Source organism: Saccoglossus kowalevskii, chromosome 22 (assembly GCF_978046115.1).
Source record: "Saccoglossus kowalevskii chromosome 22, keSacKowa6.1, whole genome shotgun sequence".
Lineage (NCBI taxonomy): Eukaryota > Metazoa > Hemichordata > Enteropneusta > Harrimaniidae > Saccoglossus > Saccoglossus kowalevskii.
In genome coordinates, this window is record NC_140662.1 from 8,405,195 (window position 1) to 8,430,453 (window position 25,259).

The 25,259-nt window shown below is 35.7% G+C and overlaps 1 protein-coding gene across 3 annotated transcripts in view; it reads left to right on the top strand.

Moving 5' to 3' along the window:
• Nucleotides 1-25,259, top strand: part of LOC102801058 (cyclin-dependent kinase 14-like) — a 103,349-nt gene that overhangs the window by 61,691 nt on the left and 16,399 nt on the right. For all 3 annotated transcript variants that reach the window (XM_085496017.1, XM_085496018.1, XM_085496019.1), the window contains exons 4-6: nucleotides 3,941-4,267; nucleotides 4,867-4,958; nucleotides 19,403-19,577. In XM_085496017.1, coding sequence (XP_085352143.1) covers nucleotides 3,941-4,267; nucleotides 4,867-4,958; nucleotides 19,403-19,577 — 594 coding nt within the window. The remainder of the gene's footprint in view (nucleotides 1-3,940; nucleotides 4,268-4,866; nucleotides 4,959-19,402; nucleotides 19,578-25,259) is intronic.

The window sequence follows — 25,259 nt, forward strand, 5'->3', positions numbered from 1 at the left end:
ACTGATTAATGGTGTACCGCATTTCATTTTCTATTCACAAGTTTCCCCGATAGTACAAAAATCAACCATTGAATGTTATATAGACACACATTTCTAAGATAAACACCAACTCGCTGTTTCACCATTTTAGGATCCTTGGGAACCCCTTTATATATACAGGGTATAATGTACATGTACATATAGTTCAGAGCTTTATTCTTATGCCAGAAAATCACTTTTTCTCGAACTGGAGATTATTTAAAAAAAAAAAAAATATTATCCTGGTTACTAGTAGTACATGTATCTATTACAGTACTATATTTTTTGACAAATTTCCTCATCAACTTTTAAGGTGTGAACAAATTAGATTAAAATCAATATATTTCTCTGTCAATAAAAACAAAGGTGATATTTTCAAACTTTGGTAACCAACCCTAAAAATTATTCACTGGGTTTTAATTTTGCTTATTTCACTTACTGGAAAATGCGCTAAATTAAAACCCAGTCAATGTATAAAATTTAGCATAGAGCACATTATCTAAATGATAAAACCTTGAATTTAAAACCCATTGAATATGCCTGAAATGGTACAGTAAATCAGTGAAATTTAAACCCAGTGAAAGTTAGTCATTTTACAGTAGTACATGTATCTATTACAGTACTATATTTTTTGAAAAATTTCCTCATCAACTTTCAAGGTGTGAACAAATTAGATTAAAATCAATATATTTCTCTGTCAATAAAAACAAACTTAAGGTGATTTTTTCAAACTTTGATAACCAACCCTAAAAATGAAAGCAAAGTTCGGTGTGCCATCCAAACTTAAACCTTTGATCATTCTAGGGAAATTTTGGTCTGAATAATGCTAAAAAAAATTATATTTTATGGTGTAAAAGTAATTTTTGATAAAATTAACATCATTTCTGGGATGGAAAAAGTAGTTTTTAATAGAAATGTCATCATTCTTAGAATTTGTTTGTCCAAATTTGGTCTGAATACCAGTAAGCATAATTTTGTTAAACCATAGAATTTGCTGTTGGGTAAGTGTGCTAAATGGACCCAACAAATTGCACATCCTTGATTTGTCGTTCAATCTGTGGAATTTTCCAGTCTTGGGGGGATGCTTGTTGAATACTTGTTGAACAATGCATATGTGAACAAGAATATGCCTAAAAATACACAGTGCAGCATCCTTCAACATCGCCTGCTGACTCAATGTGTCAAGAAGCAGTGGTTGGCTGTCTGTCGTCCTTCGAAAAAAAAAACAATTGTGTTTTCAACCCATTGTATACTGTTAATCGCTTTAATTTAATGAGACAAATTTGTGCGAATTTCACATTGCAGTCAAATTCAAGTCAGCAAAAATTTATCTGTTGTCCCATAACACTGAGTGTCTGTGACATTCAAGGAATTTTGTCTTCACCAATGTCTTTAATTAAAAATAATTAAATATAGATTTCTATATTTTGTGACAATTTTCTTTACTCTTCTACAGGTAAATCAAATCGCAAAACACTTTTATTAAAAGGTGGTGGTCATCACGCTGCGCATGTGCGACATTTGTGTTGATAAACATTAATTTTCCCACAATCCAATGCGCTCTTCTAATGGAAATCACAAGTATGAGGTTTGACCTGGGCGTGACTTGCACTAATTACCGCCGATGACTCCTTCAATACCTTCCAATCACCTAAAAAAATAAGCAATCCCATGTTGTATGAATACAATTTTAGTGAAAACCAACTGCTTTGAAATGGTGTACTAATACATTTATTAAGTCAACAAAGGTAACATTCCTAGTATTGCCAATATTGGTGCACTTGTCTTGATCGGCTTCATTTTGACTTTCAGAATTTTGATGATGTTGTTTACTGTTTGATTTTGTCAACTGTGTCACTCCTTTTAACTGTGTAATATTTTGGATATACTTAACACATTTGCCCTGATTGTATGAATAAAATGGTCTTTTAAAAGTTTGTCTATCTGTTTAGGCAAGACTTTTTTTATTCCTTGTTTCGCGAGTTTTTATATGGCAATTTTTTTCGAGGAGGGCGAAAAAAAATAAAATTAATTCTTTTTTTTCATTAGATTTGTGTGATTCTCAAAGAATTGTAAGTGAGATCATTGATCGGAGAGAAGAAATGAAATAAAATTTTATTCCATGTATAACCTTGTTTCTCATCTGCGCGAGACTTCGGTACTTTGATCATGATACTCCCACGAAAATGCAACTTGGATTTGTTATGTGGCGGGCGGTAAAAAAATGAAGATAAAAATAGTATTTTTTTAGCATTTTTTTGCGCTTACAAGTCGGCGGGCGCGAGAAATTACGCTGAAAAAAAATTATATTTTTATTTCATTTTCGGCTCCTGTTCATTTGGAGGGTTGGCAGTTCGCGGGTTTGTAGTATGAGATGTGAACAAATAAGGGAGGAAATATGCAGGTTTATTTTGTGAAATATGACAAAGTCATTTCACTTCTATTTTATTGTAAGATTTTACAAATACCAAATAGTCTCTCCCACTCCTTCTCCCCTGTACCGTTTCATACCAAATAATTCAGTGAAGCGAAATTGCTAATTTAAATAACTTTCATTTATGTATATAGTACATGCACATTTGTATATTAAAAAATTACACAAATGAAATCAATTATAAAGAAAAAATAATTTTGAGATTTCAATGGTTTGAATATTTCTTTTGGATGAGGAATCATTATTTAATGAGAAAGAAAAGGGCAGATATCATCAATTATGAATTGAAGTTATAGCCTAAATGAATAATTTGTCATAAAAATGAATAAACCCCTTGCAGATTCACCCTTTTTATCTCATTATTTATGTTAAACTAGTTACGCAAATTTAATGATACAATGTAGAATGTAATTTTTTTTTTAAATTCGTTTTTTGTAAAAAAAAATTGTGTCTATAGTATTTCAGGATTGAATGTCAGAGGTCAGAATAGAATTTGCAATTTAGACTTCAATCAGCCTAAATTCCATGAGAGAAATATTTTTTTCAAATATTTAAAAATTTTGAATAGTCAAATCAAATTTTGAAATTTTGAAATTCAAATTTTGAATAGTCAAATCAAATTAAAAAGTTAATCACAGAAAATAAATTAAATCTAATTATATAAAGACCAACAAAAAAGGATTTGTTTTTGGTCAGCACATTACTCAATTAGCAGTGCATGTGTTATCATAATGGAACGGGAAAACAATTGTTTTTGTTTTGCTGAAGGAACTGTAGTCATTTTCATAAAATGTTTAAATTGGTTATTGGTAATCATGTACATGCATGTCTTTAGCGATGACGTGTTTATTAATAGAAGTAAATTAACAGTTTTTTATCTCTGAGGATTATGCGGGTCATTTAATTTATTGCGTAATAAACCACTGAATTCACTTATTAAATGAACTGAAATTCGAGAATGTGTTTTCTGTCGGCTTATCTTGACCGACTTTTACCTGTTTTAAAGACCTTTGTGAAGCGCCGCAGGCAGAAAAATGAATGCCTGGCTATTCAAATTCAGTGTGACTACTAATGTGGTCATACATTGAATAAATAAATACAGAAAGCCTGCTTTAAACACAAACAAGACATGACATGAGTTTATTCACTAGCAACATTTACTGTTTTTCTCTGCTGTCTAATTTTTCAAAAAATATATGCGTACATGTATGTAAGTAATTAATACTAATTTGACATTCATACTGTGAATGCCGAACGTTTCGGCTCCTGACGTTTCAGCCCTGATTTCGACCTAAATAGAGTTCAATGGTAAGATGATCTTAGCCACAGAGTGAAAATATTCTAAAATTAAAAAATAGGGGGAGGTGTCTTACAATCAATGATTTTTTTATGTTTATTTCTTGGGGGGGGGGGGGTCAACAATATACACATACAATTTTCATTTTCAACATTTTTAAAATTTATTTCTTTTCTTTTATTTTATTTCAGGAAACAAAAGTCAGGCCAGAGTCTTTCATTTTACCTGCCCCTGATTTACCACAATGTGTCTCCACGGCGACAGGTACCATCCCAACTATCACCATGACATCATCATCCTCTTCACCATCTCCCATAACCAATCATCATGTGAGGTTTTCCGAACCATCCCCAAAAGATGAGACGTTTAATGGGCATGCCGTGGTGAAGCGACACTCCTCATACAGTGACGCCATTGAAACGAGTCACAGGAATAGCATAGATGAAGTATTTACAGAAACGAAAAGCAAAGCCGACAAAGCTTGGGTTCGAAGAAGACATAGAAGCCTTATCTTGGGTGTAAGTTAGAACAATTTAATTTTAGTTTGGGTTCAAAAAACATGAAAATTGAAGGAGATGTTTTTTGTCAGTTGTTTCTTATTTATAGCTTCCCTGTCATAAAAAAAAAATGTTTATTTCTCGTCATCATGTGAATCAGTTTGAAACCTGTACCTCCCAAATTTGTTTTTGCAATTTCGCAAACTGGTGAAGTACACCTCAAATATGACAGAATAGTAAAATGTTTCACGTTTTGTCAATTAAAATAAACTTTTTAATGCATGTTTTCAATTTAAGCATTTATACAATAAATGTTTATGTGTATCTTGATACTGTGGTATTTATTGAATTACTGTGATACAAAAAAAAAAATATTTTTAATTTTTTCTTAGGACAAGAAAAAAAAATCTTCTATTTTTTTAGTTTAAACAGAAAACATGATTCAAAACGTGAAACAAATCCTAAGGAAATTCACTATCAAACAGAAGTCATAGCAAAATTATTCAAGACTGTTTTATACTTTTTTTTTCATTTCTCTGACTTGAATGCATGACGTCATTAATGAACAACATAATTGCAAATCGTTTTTTTTTTCTTCTGTTTTTTCATTACCTTTTCAGAGTGAGTCACCATTTGGGAAAGCGGATGCTTATCAGAAGTTGAATCAGTTGGGAGAAGGTTCCTATGCAACAGTTTATAAAGGATACAGCAAGTAAGATAGTGTTGCTATGGGTTACATGTGTAGAGGGCGCTCTCTTGGATGCCATGTTGTTTATTGCCCTTTTTAGGTAGAATGCTATTGTGCGTTTTTGTCATGTGCGCATATTGTGTAAATCTGTCTATGCTTCAATTTTCTCTGAACTCAGTACAATGACCCCATATTGTTTTACCCCTGTGTGTGTGGTATCCATCTCCCTTCTATCCTTGGGGGCGGAGCTACGTCACGGACGTTCTATGTTGCTAAGACGCGCACCACTGTACCACGTATTTCTATGGCTTTTGTGCGCGCTGCTGTGGAACGCCGGTGGAGCTGGTGAAAACTCGAGAAAACAACACAAACTCAACTTTGAAGTAATCCTGAACAACCAAATTTATATATGTTACACACGTAGGGCTAATCTTGTTACACTGTTCAGGGGACTCTCATCAACCATCGCAAAGTACCGTTTTCTGCGAGTTTTTGGTCTTTGTTTTCACCGCGAGGGTTGCCAGGCGGTAGAAAATGCCCGGATGTCCGCCCCTGAGGATACCTCTAACCTCTATCCCTGACAAATCTTGGTCAATTACATTCAAACTTCACACACACATTACAAATCATATCATAAACCATACTCATCTCACTCGGCGCCCAAGGTACTCAGCTCTAAAAATTGTTTTTTTTTAGATGTTGTTGGGTGCTTGGTTGAGAACCCCACTCGAAAAATTGACCAAAAGACAATTTTCGATCACCATGTGCCAGATTAGCGGCAATATCTAGTGTGTCTTTTTTTGAGGAAATAAAATTGCAAAATGAGTTGCTATCGTCATTAATTTTCTCAACCCTGTACATTGATAACACACGGTAACATTTTATTACAATATTTATTACATATATATACATGTACCATCAGAATTTACTATGTGAAATTATTAATAAGGTCTGTGGAAGAATGGTCAAAAGATTCATCATTATCTTAGTTGAATGTTTTTGATTTTTTGCAAACCCTTGTTGCAAAGCAATTTCCACCATGTATTTTTGTGAAATTTGGCCGACACAGTGCCCTCTGACGTGACAGGTCAAGTATGTTATCAACCAATTAACATGCTGTGTTGTACTGACAAAAAATTTTCAGAAATTTCCAAATACTGAAGGTGGCATTTTTCACAATTTCTCAGCAATGATTTTGACCAAAATAATGCATGATTTAAAAAAAAAAAGAAATTCCCAATTTTTGAAAGGTAAACTGTGTGTGGAAGAAGTATTCAACATCTACAGTGACCATGAATGAATCATGTTGAATAGTTTACCCGATCACACTGCATTCACGCTAGTCAAGATGGACACTGAATGTTTGGAAAAGTAAAACGATGTTCAATGATTAGGTTTCATGACTTGAATTTGGCCTTGAAAACAGAAAACTCCAGAAGTTGGGGGTGGGCACTTTGGACAAGTTCATTATACATGTATGCCCATAAGAGTTTGCTTTATCCTTGTAACATGATATGTCATATGTGTAAAAATAAAGAAAGGATATTATTTTATTCTTTGAGTATCGTATATTCCACCTTAACACTGATACAACACGTCAGTGAAGCACAGAGATTATTTACGGTGTAACTCTTAAAATAAATTCCTGATACATGTACGTCATTGACGCATGATTAAAAAAAAAATTTGGTGACATTATTTTACTCCTGATGAGAGAGACAGCTTAAACAATGACAACAGTGGTGTGGGATTTATTATGTTCGGAAATGATGTACACACAGTAAAACTCTAATCAGAAAAATCAAAGATAAATTCTGTAAAGCCTTTTTCATGGAGACTGATTCTATCAACTAGGTCGGAATGCATGTTCACTCTGGTTAACAACCTGAGCTGACAGTTTACGGTCTCTGAAGTTTAAACTCTTGCAAGATTGATGAACCGTGTCATGTTTTATGATATAAAGAGCTCATCTACTCGTTAGTTTTCAATTTAGTTGACTGAATTCTGATCCTCTGTCAATTTATGAGTGTGTGTTCACATGCCAACCTCTCAAATGAACTTTAAATGGGTGTGCACATACAGACGTCATTTTCATTGTAGCCGAGAATGATAATACAAACATTGCATTTTTTTTAAATGATTTACTCCTATCATGTTAACTACCCCATACTTTATCCTATGCTATGGTTCTAAGAGATTCATGAAGGTGTGAATTTGTTTTATACATAATATTTCTAAATGTTTAAAAATTTTGAATGACGAATGAAAATGATTTGACCAATCACAAGCCTTTATAGAGAATGAGTACTGTCTGTATGAACTTCTCTGCTGTGAGTTAACCTTTCACCCTGTTTTCACAATTTAAAGGGCGGTTGTCGTCACACCGCATCTTGTTCGATATGGAACTCATAGCAGCATACACAACGCATGTAAAATACATTGTTTGTTTTCATGAAATTTGAACATATACCGAGTGACACCCACCATCCTGTACCAAACGATAATGGCACTAGTCGTCGTCTGCGCATGCATTAGATGGCCATAGCGTGTCATTGTTTACAAACAAGTGTCTACCCATGAGCCTTTGCATTTTTAGTGTGTGTTGTTAACATTGCTTGGGACTCAATTCCCGGTGACGACCCTCTCACTTTAAATCTATCTCAGTAAACAAATCACTATAATTACAAGTAACCTAAGTTGATAAGATCTATCTGTTCCATTCATGGAAGTATAAAATCAACCAATGGCAAAGACTCATGGGTAATGGGCATTACCAAATAGTTTTTAAATTAAATGAAATCATATTTTTTTAGATTTGAATAAAGCGAAATAAATGTTTTATAAATACTTATGACTGTCTATAAAACAAATTCACACCTTCTTAAAACCAGGTGTATTTATTTACGATTATGATTTCTTTCTGGTCCTGATCTTTTTCGAGTCAAAGCATTTATACAAAGCAGAATCTGATTTGTCAACAACAAAAAGCTGTCAACAAACAAGCTCCTCTCTGATTGGTCTAACCATTAGGTGTTAGCGTTGGGGTAGCCAATCAGGCACAAGTATTCAAAATGAGGAGCATTTTTTTTTTTTTTTTTTTTTTTTTTTTTTTACAATATTTTAACAGAAACCAGAAAAACATACATAATTGAGCTGAGCAGAAACAAATAATAATTTTTTTGGCTATGCAAAATTTTGGTAAAAATGACGAAACAATGTGAAATTTTTAATTTTGCTGAAAACGAACGAGGAATCAAAGACAGTGATCTATGGTGACATAATTGAAGTAGTGTTGGTGCTTGAATTTAATCACAAATTTAGCAATATATAGCAATAAACACTGGAACTCGCTTAAATTTTGTGAGAATTCATGAATATTCATGATTTTGTTTGACTCACAAAATACTGTAAAAAGATTAATTATTCAATGGGTTTTCATACATTCTCCCATTGAGTAAATATACAATCACAGTTACTGGTACTACAAGAAACCGCGGCACAATACAGTGAAAACGTTTTTATCTAACACACACACTTAAGTTCATACTCTCATACCTATAGCAGTTTGAATGAATATGTGAAAAAAGCCAAACACCAAAATTACAGTTGTATAACATGTTACTGCAAATCCAAAAAGTGCAGATTGCAGAATAAAAAAGTTACAGAGTCTCATGATCAGTCCTTTTTTTTTGTCAAGAAAAAACATCTCAGAATGAGCTTGCATTGATTGTCATGTCAGAAATGGCATGCCAAAATGAATAGTTATGAATATAGTAGTAAATCATCCAAATAGACATTGAATACAATGTTTTGGGGGCTCAGCCCGACCTAAGCGTTCGTGGACACTTTGTTATCCTGTGCTAAGAGTCAGAACTAGGTTTTAAAAATGGATCAGATTTAACTCATACATTTTGTACTTACGCTGTGCTACACATTTGAGCATGTTTTCTTTATAGCACATGTTAACGTTTTTGACATCTTAGCCCGTGTTAAGAATGTGAACACAACCTATGTGTACTTTGTCTGCACCTGTGTACATTTTACTAAATACATCAGTGCCAAGCTACTGGTATGTAACCTTGTCTTTTATTCTCTTCAGGTTTTTTCAATGATGAGTAATTGCAAGTGTATGTGTTGTGCTTTATTGGAAAGCACTTTAAATAATCAGTATTGTTATAAGTGTCTACAAGGTCAATGCACTTTCCCTAAAGACATTTCAATAATAATGGGGCGATAAAATTGGGTTGTTTTTACAACCAACACTACTTTATTTTGCTTTTTCTCTGCCTCATCGATATGTGTGCGTCTATTGCAATAATGAGAGGAAATTTGGTCTGATTGCTATTCGAAATATAAAAAAATTGATTCCTACTCCACAACATAAAAAAATAATATCAGTCGCGTAGCAACAAATCATCTATTCATGCAGCATCAGATACTGTCAGGATTTTGACGATTAGCGTTGATATTCGTGAAGTCAAAGCACACACATGATGAGTATTAAAGTACTTCAGAAATGAGCAACATGATTTATTGCGTGTGTTCAAAGATGTGCCTGGAATTTTGATTATTATATCTATATACTGTCTCATCAATTAATTTTTTAATTAATTTTTGTTAAAAACATACAAAAAACCATAAATTTTTATAATAATAATAATTATATTTATTAGACGCATAAAATCCCTAGGAAAGGATAAAAAAGGTCTTACAAAAAGAAAATTAAAACTATAAACTAAAAAAAACTTATTAAAATATAAAACAAATCAAAAAAAAAATATAGATAATTTGCAACCAATGGTGAGTACAAAATAGCAAACAATCTCTAATTGTAACTTAATACATAGATAGTTGTTGCTGTTTTGTTTCATAGCTGTTTTTTAAGAAGACAGCTACATGTATGGCTGGTGCTAGAGTATGGTTTCTCATAATTAATATGAATTTATTCTGACTGTTTTCTTCATCAAAATTTGAAACTTTATGAAGATTTAGTCAAAATATTTCATCAAGTTGCAGAAATTTCTAGCTGTGAAAATTGCTTAATTTTTGGGGAATTTTTTGATCAAAGAGAGGTACACTCACCACACACAAAATGACAATACTGTAATTGCTCTATTAGAAGCATACTTTTAAATAGGTAAATGATGGACGTGTATCTCAGGTTCATTTTCAGCATTGAAGCTCCCTTTCTGGTGTTTTATACGTTTGCTCTTTAAAGCACCGGCCCTGGGACTATGTTAAAGACATAGCATCCATGCTGTGGGCCACAGTTGTCTAGTATTATTGTCGTCTGAGAGACTTCTGTAAGTCTAAAATTAATAAAAATATTGCCATTAATCATTTGGGAGATTAGAACTATAATAATTAAATAAGAGAAACATTATGATAATTACGTAAGAAAAACTTGAAGATTTGAATAATCCAAAGTGACAGTCGAGTTGATCTTTAATGTAATTAAAGGTGAACCGATACTATAAATAAGGGTCAAGATGGCCACCGTATTAGTATGCGAATCGGAACCAAGCAGCTAACATCGTGGCGGGAGCTCCGTGAAATATGCCATTTACGATGTTTGGAGATCAAGCTGTGGTTCCAAATACATATCCACGGGGGCATGAATATGTACGTTAGCAATTACACTCGTCTGGTTGGGCTTTTGATGTATAAATGTTGTTATTTTCGGTCGAAACGTGCCGCGACTAGTGAAAATCACAAGTTTAAAATGGTGGCTAATGTATGCAAAATTCCTGTCAATCACAGTTTGAGTAAACGAAAATGTAAATCCCCTAGATGTTTATTCAATCTACAAAGCTTGTTGGTTTGCAAACAGCATTATCGTTACATAGTTTGTCTATGTCTAACTACCTCCATGGTCTAACCATCGGTAACACTGGGACATGACGATGTAAGACAGTAAACAATTTCAATAACATTAGGTTACGGGCTTTCGGATATCCATTGCAATAAATTGAATGTAGAAATAGAAATCATTCGCGTGGTTTTAATTTCGCGGTGAGTCCAAAAGCGCGAAAATAAAACCACGCAAAAATTTCCTGTTGAAATGTAAAACACAATACCCAAGTCAAAACAACACCCACTCCTGACCCACAACCTTACGAATTTTACTGTAGTCATCAAGAGTATGATGTTTATTGTGGTTAGCGTGAATGGGTAAAGCTTCGCTTCGACAATGAGCTGTTATCACCGTAAAAATGTTAAATTAGTCTTCAAATGGTCAGTTTATCATCGAAAACAACTAATGTTTTGATTTAAAAAAAAGCAAAAAACATGCCGTCTTCCCATCAAAACCAAAGTAAAAGATCGAGCTGGAACATCGGCAAATCTCCTCCGTTTTGGTAATTTGAACACGTTGGCATCACCCAGTATTTTGACTGGCTGATTAGCAATTTGACCTATAAGGTGTCGAGCATTTGCATGCGACCGGAATCATTCGCTTACGATGAAACTAAATTGAAATTTACTTGCATTTCAGAACAATTCAACGAGTTTACTTTTTGTACCTTATTAATAATCACTACCAAGTAATAATAATAATTGTGAAACGTAGCATGATCGGATTGCGCTACCCTGATTATTTGCTACTAAGCAATGCAGTGTTCGTTTTTTAAAAACTTTTTTTAGGAACGCCAGAACAATGTTGGTTACTACTATGTGGACATTTTTCTTTTGATCGTACGGCAAAGACTTGCGTTTTCTAAGGGATGAAACTTTTTGTATAACTTTCTAGACAGTCTGGAAAAAAGAAGGGGTACAGTGAATAAGTGTCAGACTGCAATGAGCTGCAAATGGTAGTTGTGTAATACTGGTAGGCGTGCAGGAAATAACCGTTCTGTTAGAGGTTCCAAGTTTCGGATATCGACAAGACATTGGCCTGACTGCTTCGTATGGTGTTACCCTTTGTTTTATTTTTCGCGAAATACTTCGACAGCACAAAACCAAGAAATCAGATGTTTCCACAGTACACACCACAGAGTACAAAAAGTAAATATGCCATGCTTGAAATGTATGAACAACCAGGTCTTGGCATAAGAAAATAAATCAGTTTTTGTTTCTGTATTTGACTGTAGGACGAAATGGCACCCAGACAACACGTCACAGGCAGTTCCAATTCATATCTTTTACAATAGATCGTTTTCGTTCATGCGTCGCATATATGTCCAGAAAATTTAATCGAGTGTATGTGTGTATTTATATTCTATTTTTGGATTCTTATTTATAATAAACGCTGCAGATTGGTCGTTAAAATTGAGTATACGGTAAAATTGTTTTGACAGAACACTCTTCTCCCCCTCACCGCTCATTTGATTTTGGCTGTAATGTCAACCCGACGTTCACCCACCAGATCACAAGAACTCAAATCTCACACGAGATACAAGCTGGTACCACCCGTGTACATTTTGATTTTCCACACGAGTGTCGTAAACAGGTTACAAGATAAGCCCGTGATGTCACGGCGACTTTTCTTTACTAATGATTTTTATATTTTATCACGGGAATTTCCGTGTAATAACCTGTACTTATAATATACAGTCAACTTTTTCATTGTTGCCTCTACCAATTAGTTAATATTATATGGAAATTTGAGGGCAATAGTAAATACACGTTCTGTTTACCGATTTGTGACGGAAATATGAAAACCAAAGTCATTGACTTCGTGTTTTCACCCTTGTTAAATTAGCAGTCTGGAGGAGTAGTATGTATACAGAATGTGCATAGTAAGTTTCGTTCTCAGGTTTACTGTATACGAAACCAGTACCATCAATAGATTGGCGCAACGGAAACAGGCAAATAAACTTGAGTCGGCGTATTTTCTTCACGATCGTTTAGCAACAATCTGGTCTTGTGTATCTGGTGGACTGCCGCCTTTTCTTATTGGCCATCATCAACTTGAATTAGTTCCGCGTCATATTGTTCCGACGATGTATAAATTACCGAGCACGGGATGTTTCAAATCATGACACATGAAGACTGCTCTGTATTTGTTTGAAATTCAATTGCTATGTTATATTTAAACAAGTAAATTGTAATCCGTTCTGAGGATGTTTATATCAGTTGTTGTTTTGTGGGATTAGCGGTACAGGGGGAAAGATAAGCATTCATTTACTCAGTGGACAGAGGCGGAGTTAATTACCCATGAGCACTTGGTGCAATCCAAAAGATTGAGCGGTTCCCCTTTAAAGTAATTATCCCCTGCTGCAACAGATAATGTCTGTTGTCTCCCAATAAAACACATTTTGCAACACAATTTAACATAGTTACATTGCTAACACGCTCATTAACAAGACTATGTATATATTCTACCTTGTTTCAGGGCACATAAGTAACAAACCATGCAATTCTCACTAGAGGTCAATTTGAAAGCATCTGGGGAGATTACCCAAAATCCTCAATATAGGTCAGTTTTCGTCGACTGTCTTCGGTTCAAAAAAAAATGTTTGTTGAGAAAGGCATTATATATGTACATAGTTTGTATCTCTCTATTCCTATGCTAATATTGATTTTCATAAAGAAAAAAGAAAATGTGTGGTATGTATTAAGAATGAAGAATGAACACTTCATAATTTTCACTTTATAGCTTACAGCGGAAGATCTTACTAAATGAATGTATACACACACATATAAACAATTTTATCATGGAAAGCCAGAACACTATGATCCATATATCACTGGTAACATTTATTAAAATCAGTTTTAAGAACACCATGGCGCATGGTCATGAACTTCACCAGTTAACTGAAAAAATATTTTATTTTAGCTGGAAATTATTTTGGCTGTTTTGTAGAAAGTTTATTTTACTTGATTTTTAATGAGTTTAATGTAAAATTTTAAAAAACTGTTTTTTTCACTAGATTTTATTTTAACTGCTTCATCCCTTCAGCAAAAATAAGTTCAAAATGAAATCAAAGTATTTTTTATTCTTGCTTCATTTCATTAGAATAGATAAAGATTAAAATTTTATCCTCATTTTTTTGTTTCAAAATTTTTGTACAATTATTATGAAAAAAATGGTTAAAAATTTGTGTACTATTTTTATGAGAATCCATGTTAAAATATATCATAATCATAATAAATAAATATTGTTCATATTATTTTCTTAAAATTCGTGGCAACTACTATACGGCATGTGTACATTGAGTCATCTACTTGGACGTACATGGATTCTATTTATTTTGGAAATTACTGTCAAAACATTACCGCTAATCTCCCACTTGTAATGAAACTTACCGGGTACACTTATAAATGGATTCTTTGTAATACTAGTATTATTGTTATTGTCTGTGTTATTATACCCCTCGTTTGTCATGTCTATAAGCTCCACGTCTGTATGGAAAATGACGGTTGGCCACGTCTATGTGAATAATGAGGTTGCATTGTAATGTGCAGCTGATGTGTTTATGTATTCTTTAATGACAAGATTATTTCATGGATGTGATGTCTTGTCGTTTCTTTTATCCCCCAAGCTGTGATTACCTGCCCAAAGCTAACTGAATATTGATATTTCTGTTAGCTTGTACATTTCATTCACCTGCATGAAGCAAGCGGAATTGCCTGTTTAATAGCTTGCACACTGCGATCACCTGCCCGCAGCTCACAGAATTGCAATATTTATGTTTAATAGCTTGCACACTGCGATCACCTGCCTGCAGCTCACGGAATTGTGATATTTCTGTTTAATAGCTTGCACACTGCGATCACCTGCCCGCAGCTCACGGAATTGTGATATTTCTGTTTAATAGCTTGCACACTGCGATCACCTGCTCGCAGCTCACGGAATTGTGATATTTCTGTTTAATAGCTTGCACACTGCGATCACCTGCCTGCAACTAATGGAATTGCAATATTTCTGTTTAATAGCTTGCACACTGCGATCACCTGCCCGCAGCTCACGGAATTGTGATATTTCTGTTTAATAGCTTGCACACTGCGATCACCTGCCTGCAACTAATGGAATTGCAATATTTCTGTTTAATAGCTTGCACACTGCGATCACCTGCCCGCAGCTCACGGAATTGTGATATTTCTGTTTAATAGCTTGCACACTGCGATCACCTGCCTGCAGCTCACGGAATTGCAATATTTCTGTTTAATAGCTTGCACACTGCGATCACCTGCCTGCAACTAATGGAATTGCAATATTTCTGTTTAATAGCTTGCACACTGCGATCACCTGCCTGCAGCTCACAAAGTTGCAATATTTCTGTTTAATAGCTTCCACACTGCGATCACCTGCCCGCAGCTCACAAAGTTGCGATATTTCTGTTTAATAGCTTGCACACTGCGATCACCTGCCCGCAGCTCATAGAATTGTGATATTTCTGTTTAATAGCTTGCACACTGCGATCACCTGCCTGCAACTAATGGAATTGTGATATTTCTGTTTAATAGCTTGCACACTGCGATCACCTGCCTGCAGCTCATAGAATTGCGATATTTCTGTTTAATAGCTTGCACACTGCGATCACCTGCCCGCAGCTCACAAAGTTGCAATATTTCTGTTTAATAGCTTCCACACTGCGATCACCTGCCCGCAGCTCACAAAGTTGCAATATTTCTGTTTAATAGCTTGCACACTGCGATCACCTGCCTGCAGCTCACAAAGTTGCAATATTTCTGTTTAATAGCTTCCACACTGCGATCACCTGCCCGCAGCTCACAAAGTTGCAATATTTCTGTTTAATAGCTTCCACACTGCGATCACCTGCCCGCAGCTCACAAAGTTGCAATATTTCTGTTTAATAGCTTCCACACTGCGATCACCTGCCTGCAGCTCACAAAGTTGCAATATTTCTGTTTAATAGCTTCCACACTGCGATCACCTGCCCGCAGCTCACAAAGTTGCAATATTTCTGTTTAATAGCTTCCACACTGCGATCACCTGCCCGCAGCTCACAAAGTTGCAATATTTCTGTTTAATAGCTTCCACACTGCAATCACCTGCCCGCAGCTCACAAAGTTGCAATATTTATGTTTAATAGCTTCCACACTGCGATCACCTGCCCGCAGCTCACAAAGTTGCAATATTTCTGTTTAATAGCTTGCACACTGCGATCACCTGCCTGCAGCTCACAGAATTGCAATATTTATGTTTAATAGCTTGCACACTGCGATCACCTGCCCGCAGCTCACGGAATTGCGATATTTCTGTTTAATAGCTTGCACACGGCGATCACCTGCCTGCAGCTCACAGAATTGCGATATTTCTGTTTAATAGCTTGCACACTGCGATCACCTGCCCGCAGCTCACGGAATTGTAATATTTCTGTTTAATAGCTTGCACACTGCGATCACCTGCCTGCAGCTCATAGAATTGCGATATTTCTGTTTAATAGCTTGCACACTGCGATCACCTGCCTGCAGCTCATAGAATTGCGATATTTCTGTTTAATAGCTTGCACACTGCGATCACCTGCCTACAGCTCACGGAATTGTGATATTTCTGTTTAATAGCTTGCACACTGCGATCACCTGCCTGCAGCTCATAGAATTGTGATATTTCTGTTTAATAGCTTGCACACTGTGATCACCTGCCCGCAGCTCATAGAATTGTGATATTTCTGTTTAATAGCTTGCACACTGCGATCACCTGCCTGCAGCTCACGGAATTGCAATATTTCTGTTTAATAGCTTGCACACTGCGATCACCTGCCTGCAACTAATGGAATTGCAATATTTCTGTTTAATAGCTTGCACACTGCGATCACCTGCCTGCAGCTCACAAAGTTGCAATATTTCTGTTTAATAGCTTCCACACTGCGATCACCTGCCCGCAGCTCACAAAGTTGCGATATTTCTGTTTAATAGCTTGCACACTGCGATCACCTGCCCGCAGCTCATAGAATTGTGATATTTCTGTTTAATAGCTTGCACACTGCGATCACCTGCCTGCAACTAATGGAATTGTGATATTTCTGTTTAATAGCTTGCACACTGCGATCACCTGCCTGCAGCTCATAGAATTGCGATATTTCTGTTTAATAGCTTGCACACTGCGATCACCTGCCCGCAGCTCACAAAGTTGCAATATTTCTGTTTAATAGCTTCCACACTGCGATCACCTGCCCGCAGCTCACAAAGTTGCAATATTTCTGTTTAATAGCTTGCACACTGCGATCACCTGCCTGCAGCTCACAAAGTTGCAATATTTCTGTTTAATAGCTTCCACACTGCGATCACCTGCCCGCAGCTCACAAAGTTGCAATATTTCTGTTTAATAGCTTCCACACTGCGATCACCTGCCCGCAGCTCACAAAGTTGCAATATTTCTGTTTAATAGCTTCCACACTGCGATCACCTGCCTGCAGCTCACAAAGTTGCAATATTTCTGTTTAATAGCTTCCACACTGCGATCACCTGCCCGCAGCTCACAAAGTTGCAATATTTCTGTTTAATAGCTTCCACACTGCGATCACCTGCCCGCAGCTCACAAAGTTGCAATATTTCTGTTTAATAGCTTCCACACTGCAATCACCTGCCCGCAGCTCACAAAGTTGCAATATTTATGTTTAATAGCTTCCACACTGCGATCACCTGCCCGCAGCTCACAAAGTTGCAATATTTCTGTTTAATAGCTTGCACACTGCGATCACCTGCCTGCAGCTCACAGAATTGCAATATTTATGTTTAATAGCTTGCACACTGCGATCACCTGCCCGCAGCTCACGGAATTGCGATATTTCTGTTTAATAGCTTGCACACGGCGATCACCTGCCTGCAGCTCACAGAATTGCGATATTTCTGTTTAATAGCTTGCACACTGCGATCACCTGCCCGCAGCTCACGGAATTGTAATATTTCTGTTTAATAGCTTGCACACTGCGATCACCTGCCTGCAGCTCATAGAATTGCGATATTTCTGTTTAATAGCTTGCACACTGCGATCACCTGCCTGCAGCTCATAGAATTGCGATATTTCTGTTTAATAGCTTGCACACTGCGATCACCTGCCTACAGCTCACGGAATTGTGATATTTCTGTTTAATAGCTTGCACACTGCGATCACCTGCCTGCAGCTCATAGAATTGTGATATTTCTGTTTAATAGCTTGCACACTGTGATCACCTGCCCGCAGCTCATAGAATTGTGATATTTCTGTTTAATAGCTTGCACACTGCGATCACCTGCCTGCAGCTCATAGAATTGTGATATTTCTGTTTAATAGCTTGCACACTGTGATCACCTGCCTGCAGCTCATAGAATTGTGATATTTCTGTTTAATAGCTTGCACACTGTGATCACCTGCCTGCAGCTCATAGAATTGTGATATTTCTGTTTAATAGCTTGCACACTGCGATCACCTGTCTGCAGCTAACGGTATTGCGATATTTCTGTTTAATATCTCGCATACTGCACACATTTCATGGCTATCTTTTTATTAACCAATCATAGTTCATAGCACTGTGAACCAATCAGCAACAAGCCTGCTAAAATTTGTTACGGTGGCTGATCCTACCTGAATGCTTGTTTTAGCTCGCGAGTAAATGTAACCTTTTCCAGTGACGAGTAATAGAAAGCTTTATGCTTGTTAGGATTGAGATAACTATTCTCATTCCCCCTCCCCCCCCCCCCACACACACACACTGCCATCACCTGCCTGGAAAAATAGAATGGTGACATCCCAGTTAGCTTGCATATTTCAATCACTTACATCAAACAAAATTGCAATATTTCTGTTACCTTGTACATTGCATTCAACTTCATTGAGCCAACAGAATTGCAACACTTCTGTTACCTCGTGCGCCCGTGATCACCTCATTGTGCATTTATGTTTTCTGTATTAAAGTAAAATCTCGGCATCATACGATACTTATTTGTTAAAATTCATAAATACTGAAACAGACATATTATATCCATCATCACCCACTCATGAATATATCACTGGTGGCGATGGAGTATGATTCCAAATGTATGAGGCTGTATTGCCAGATGCTGTCACTTTTTTTAAGCTGAAGAATCTGCCAAGGTGTCTATTACACGTGTATTGATATACTGTTACATTTTGAATGATGAAGTCAACTTGTGACACTTTGCTTTCATAAAAAATTAACCTGTATAGTTGGCTAACTAACCTTAACACCTAACATTCCGACCAATCAGAGAGAAGCTTGTTTGTTGGCGTTTTTTTTAAAGTATCAAATTCTGTTTTGTATACTTAGTTTATGCTTCAACTCAACTGTTTCAGTATTTTTTTTATTGTTTGCCAAGACGTGTAGAAGATGGGAACTTTATTAATTTGATGAATTCAACCCTAAAAAAAAAAATCATTTCTCAAGCACCAAAATATGCTATTTTGAAAATTCTAGAGGAAAAGTAACATACAAAAAAATGTAATTCAAGAAATATATTCATTAACATAGTTGGGTTGTATGATTCTCGATGTACTTGTACCAGTTTTCTGATTCATAGCTTTGCTTTAAAAAAAAAGTTTAATATTTTTTTTTTTTTTTCAGTGTTAATAAAAAGATTGTGGCATTGAAAGAGATACGCTTGCAGGAAGAAGAAGGTGCACCATTTACGGCGATACGGGAAGCATCGCTATTAAAGGCTCTGAAACATGCTAATATTGTGACGTTACACGATATTATTCACACCAAAACAACACTAACATTTGTGTTTGAATATGTGGTGAGTAAGATTTATTTGTAAAGTCCCTCTTTGTCATCCCTGGGTCTCAAATATATACTGGGTATAAGACATTGGTGCAGTATACAGGTACATTATGTCTTGTCTCAGGAATGCCTTTTTTAATTACTTTAGATCAAAATGCAGTATTTTAAGATTGTAATATGTTTTTGGAGAAAAAAGTAGGGATCAGGGTTGGGATACACATAGGTTAGGGGTACATATATTACAAGGGTTTTCAGCAAGGTTTGGAACATTATTACAATTATTCACCAGTGTCATCTAAATCACAGCACATATCGAACTCTGCAACCCTGTTCTTCGCCAATGACAAATACGATATTTCACCAAATTTACATAAACTGTCAATATTTGTCAATACTGGAATATTTGTTTTGTTAATTTTTGCAAATATTCATTCCCAGAAATTATCGCATTCAGATAATATGAGAATGGAAAACTTAATTTCATGAAAGTCATATTGACACATGTCTTGAGACTCTCATTGAACCATGGTTCCCCGGACATTGATGTACATCATTTTGTTTTCCAGATCTGATTCAAAATGGCCGACTGGGGACCATTTTGTTTTTTACAAATGCTGTTTGTATCTCTGACATGCTTTAACCAATCATGTTCACACTTTATTTAAAAATCATGTCACACGTATGCAATGTATTTGTTTGATGGTTGCATTCAAGACGACTGAATGGTGTTCCTTTTAAAAATTCAGCAAAATCAAACGTTTCTGCCATTCAGGAACTACATGTAGATCTTCTGGTTGTGTATGAATAGATTTCATTCAAACATGGTACATATATTGAACATTAAAACTAAAAATTATTAATTGGTTTTCAGATTAAGACCTAGAAAAACTATAATGTTTCTGGTCATTACATGGTTAAACGAGTGCCTGCTATTGATTTTCAGTTTGTTTGTTTTTTTGAATTTCTGAAAAAATGAAAAAAAAACTTGTAAACTTGCCAATTTATGAGAACAAAAACAATCGTCTATAAATACTTATTTTATTTTTTTGGCCCTAACCTCACATGACTTATTCCTTGTCACATACCTGGTAGATGACATTAAAACATTATCAAACACTCTCAGCAAATTGTAGTAAGCATTGGTCAATCACTGATGGCATCAAGGCAACGAACAAATAATTGCATTTGTTTAGCACAACTTTACTGTTAGGTTACTGTATAGAATAACCAGAAAACATATGCTAACACCCCCCCCCCCCCCCCCCCCCCCCCCCGTTTAGCTCTGAAGTGAAAATCATATTAGATGACAGTGCAGAGTTGTTCATATTAGTAATTGTCAGTCATTATCCATCCGTAAAAATTGCATATTTTCCTTCTTCTTGAAAACTACAAAGTGGATTGCTTTTGATATTTTCTAGGTACCTTTGGAGAATCATTATCAGGTTTGTTCATTGAGTAACAATATTATAAATTTTCTAATTTTAGAGTCATTGACTTCTATAAAATTGTCAAAATGGGAAAACTTTCTAGCGGTCAAAAAAGAAGCAGCTTACAGTATTCATGTGAAATTGTTATTGTCTTTCAAGATTAAAATGATCACAACATTGCAATACCATAAAATCTCAAAAAAAAAGTAACTGGGTGGTTTAAGCTCATTCTGCTATATTCTTTGATATCCAATCATGCAGCTGAGAAATCTAGGAAATTTGCAAACTATTTGATGTTAAATCAGAAATGACTGTACATTTGATAAGAGTTTCCCCAAATATAGTAACAGGTGAGTGTGGGAATGTAACAGTAACTAAGGAGCCCTAAGCATTGGATCAATTGACTCCTCAGCTTGTTATAAACTTTAAATCTTAAGGTAGAGATGCAGTTTATTTGGCTTGCTTTTTAATTGAGTAATTAGTCAATGAAGATCGTATTATATATCCAACATGTTATATATTTTCTGAAAGCTTATTATACAAACTTTGTAAAACTTGTCTTTATTTTAAATATCCAGAATGCGTTTCTGATTTTGGGTCAAAAATATGCTTTTTTGGACAAAAGTGGTTTTAAAAAAAATAGCTTAAAAACTTTAAGTTCGTTTGTGGGTAAAATTACATCACTGGATACCTAGGTATACTACTAATTCAAATGCGTCCACTCATCTCTCTAACGGCTTTCAAAGTCGCACAGCATGACCTCAAAGTTCACTCTTTTCTATTTTTGCATAATTTATATATCCATGTTAATTGCGGACTTGTTATTTTTGTTGCACTCGCCGTAATAAACTGTCCGGACGCATTTTGAAGGGGGAACACCTTGTCAATAATGTGTGAAAATTTCGAGGCAAATGGCCAAAGCGTCTATCAGCTATTTTAATTTAAAACCCAAGAATTCTCCAAAAATAGAAGACGAGAAAAAGGCTTATTTGCATATTTGCGCGTTAAACCGGGAATTACTGCTTTGTCATACTTTGTCATACTTTCTAGACTATTGAAAATGAAAGTTAACGTATAGACATAGACATTTTATGTAAAATCGTTGGACCAGAACAACTACTCTTGAATATATAAATCAGATACAGTTATTCATACCAGTGTTTTGATGGGGGTCGGTAAAAACACGTGGCAATGCCCAGTAAATATGGCGTCATCTCATGAATTATTAAACAGGGGGCGGTCCTAGGAAGGTGACCTTTTATCACGATCAAAACATCATGGCTTCTCTTCGATGTATTTTCAATAAAAAGTCTACGAGTATTTCAGAGCCTATGGTTTACCGTGAAGAGTACAAAGTGGGATATTAAATTATTTATCCTTGATGATTTTTATGTAGTATTGAGAACCAACTCCAGGAAGCGAACGCACAATAATGAATAATCGCGTAATCCTAGAATCGAAACTCGAGGCACAGAAGTTTTGTTCATCGTTTCCAATCCCATTTTTCCCACTGCAACATATTTGTTAAAAGAAATATTTTAATTCTGTTCGTTTTTTAAGGAGGCATTTATATATTTTTTTCCGATTTTGGCAACGCCTTATTCAGGGATTTTCTAAGACAGTCGCAGACAATCAGCGCACGGATGTACGCACAAAACATGCTGTTGTACTACCGGCGACGGTCGCCTGCAAGAAGAGAGCTCCAGCTCCTAACGTAAAAGTTTTAAAATTTCGGCCGGTTTTAAATAATTAATGTTGGAAATCTGACATGTTTTAAGAGTGCAAAATTAAGTGCATTTTCGAGCGGTCGAATTTTTCTGAATAGAAATCGGCAAATGAAAAAAATAGGAGTGCTAAACAGTGTGCTTCGTTAGTTTAAAAAAAATGGAATGTCCGTCAAATTGACGTAAACTTCCCCATTTTTCACGGAAAAAGCAAAGGTCGTGGCCGAGTTGCAGGCTAAAAAACTCAAAAATCAAAACAAAATCATCAATCAGTAAGTATTATGACTAGGAAAACAAAACATCAGACGCGGAGAAGCGGTCAGCGCGTCAAAAGAGTTGTTACCGAAATGTATCAAGTTACCTCTCTCTGTGATTTATTTTTCATTGAAATTATTTGGTTGTTTTCAATTAATTTTAGCGTACCTCTGCAATTTATTTTAGCATTGTCAGTTGTTTGCTTCATTGAATTAAACGGAGTTCGTCCGGTTGCAAACAAAGCTATCTCGCACCACCTAGCAAAACTTGCGAATGATCGAAGTACAGGTACCCATTGGACAAAAGATACACAAAAGTTTGTATCTCCCCGACCCAGTGCAATATATCCGGTTAGAATCAAAGCTCACGTGCCCCTTATTTGAGGGACCAGATTCTGCCGTAAATTCGGGATGGGATTTAAAAAATAAATAAAATGGGACTTTTAAGGTGTATTTTGACGTCATTTTCTAAGTTTTACCGTAGTCATTGACGCCTATTCAAGAGTATGATGTTTGTTGTGACTAGCGTGAATGGGTAAGCTTCGTTTCGACAATGAGCAGTTATCACTGTAAACAATGTTAAATTATTCTTCACATGCTCAGTTTATTTTTTGAAAACAATTATTTAAAAATAAAATCTCTAAGTCAATCAGAAACTCGGATTCATGCCTTCAAGGAAAGTCATGTTTGGACGCTCACATCGATTTTGTTTTTCGTTCGGTGGGCTGATGCCTTCAGTGTAGCTTTTGCCTCTTCCGACATAGAAATCATCTGAATCTTCTTTCTACCTCTCTTTCTTTTCACACCACGCATAATGTAATGATAAAAATTAGGAAAAAACGCTGAGGAAATATAATGTTTGGTTTGCTAGCGAGCGAGAACTGATTTAAGATTAATTGCACATGCGCGTAATTGAATGAACTATGACCCGTACAATCTCGATTTGCATATTGTCAATCAAAGGTCTTGTTATTTGGTTACTCATGCAAATTAGGCAATTGGACATAAACATTGCCACGTGTGAGTGTTTTTTATTTTCAACCAGAAAATAAACAGCAATTTTAACGGTGTTCCAATAAGAATTCATTGGTCAAATTTTCACAGAATGTTCTTTAGATAAAAATCTATATAAAAAACGAAAAAAACTATTTTTGATTGAAATTCACAAATAAACTGCATCTCTACCTTAATTAGGACTTGAGCTTTTATTGCTCACTGTGATGACAATTAAGTTGCGTTCGAGAATAGATTTCACTCCTGCCCGGAAGTCAAGTTCAAAATGACTATTTTGCAGTAAAATAATGATTGCAGTGAACCAAATTGGACATTAATTGACTGGGAAAGGGAAATTGAAGTATATTTTGCCCAGTGGCGAGAGATTTTTTAATTAGTCTATCTATCACCTTCAGTGGTATCAAATTAAAAAAAAACGGTTAACTGCCCCCAATGCAGCAAAAGACTTTGTCTTCCTCCACTGAGCCTTGCCTGTTGTCCAGCAGCTTCCCTTGTCCATTGTTTGGTATCAGCGTATAGCAACTTGGTGCAGCTTCTTTTCCATATTGTAGTTTTTCATAATGATACACGTAATAACAATAATATTGGTAGCCATAATGATTTGAAATCTGCTTCTATTCATTCAGGATTCTTTTTGTTATTGAAATCCTCTAAACTTCTTTAAATTAGACATGATCGTCAGATTTTACTAGACAAATTTAATTTGGCAACCCATCAGACATTTTGGCTGTCCATCAGTCGTCCTTTCTAGGACTTGCCTGGACTGATTTTGTACAAGGATAATTAAGTCATATTGTGAAATGCATGTTGATTCGTTTTTCATTTGGTTGACCTTTGACAGACTGGTGATCAAAAAACAAAAAATCAACATTTGAACTAGCCTGACATGTAGGCGTGTGTAGCGCCCTCACTGGCCGAACGGCATCAGACCTCACTAACGCCTGACAGAATAGTGTATGTCCCGTCGGCAAGATCAATACTTGCAAATTCGTGAAGTTCACGCCTTCTTACAATGAGTTCAATGAATATTCAGTTTGGTGGTCATGGTAACACCATCACATTATCACACATTATGTCAACAAAACAAATAAACTCTGTCGTGATTGGTTACTCTTTGATGGCTCAATATCTGACGTTCCTACAATTTGATTGGTACCGTCCAAACATCGTTCTGTCAGGCATGTGTTGGGTTTGGAGTGCCGCTGAGGGCGCAACTCACGCGACCTCGTCAGGCTACATGTCTAACTCTCTCTCAGGTGTGCCTTGACTAATTTCATTC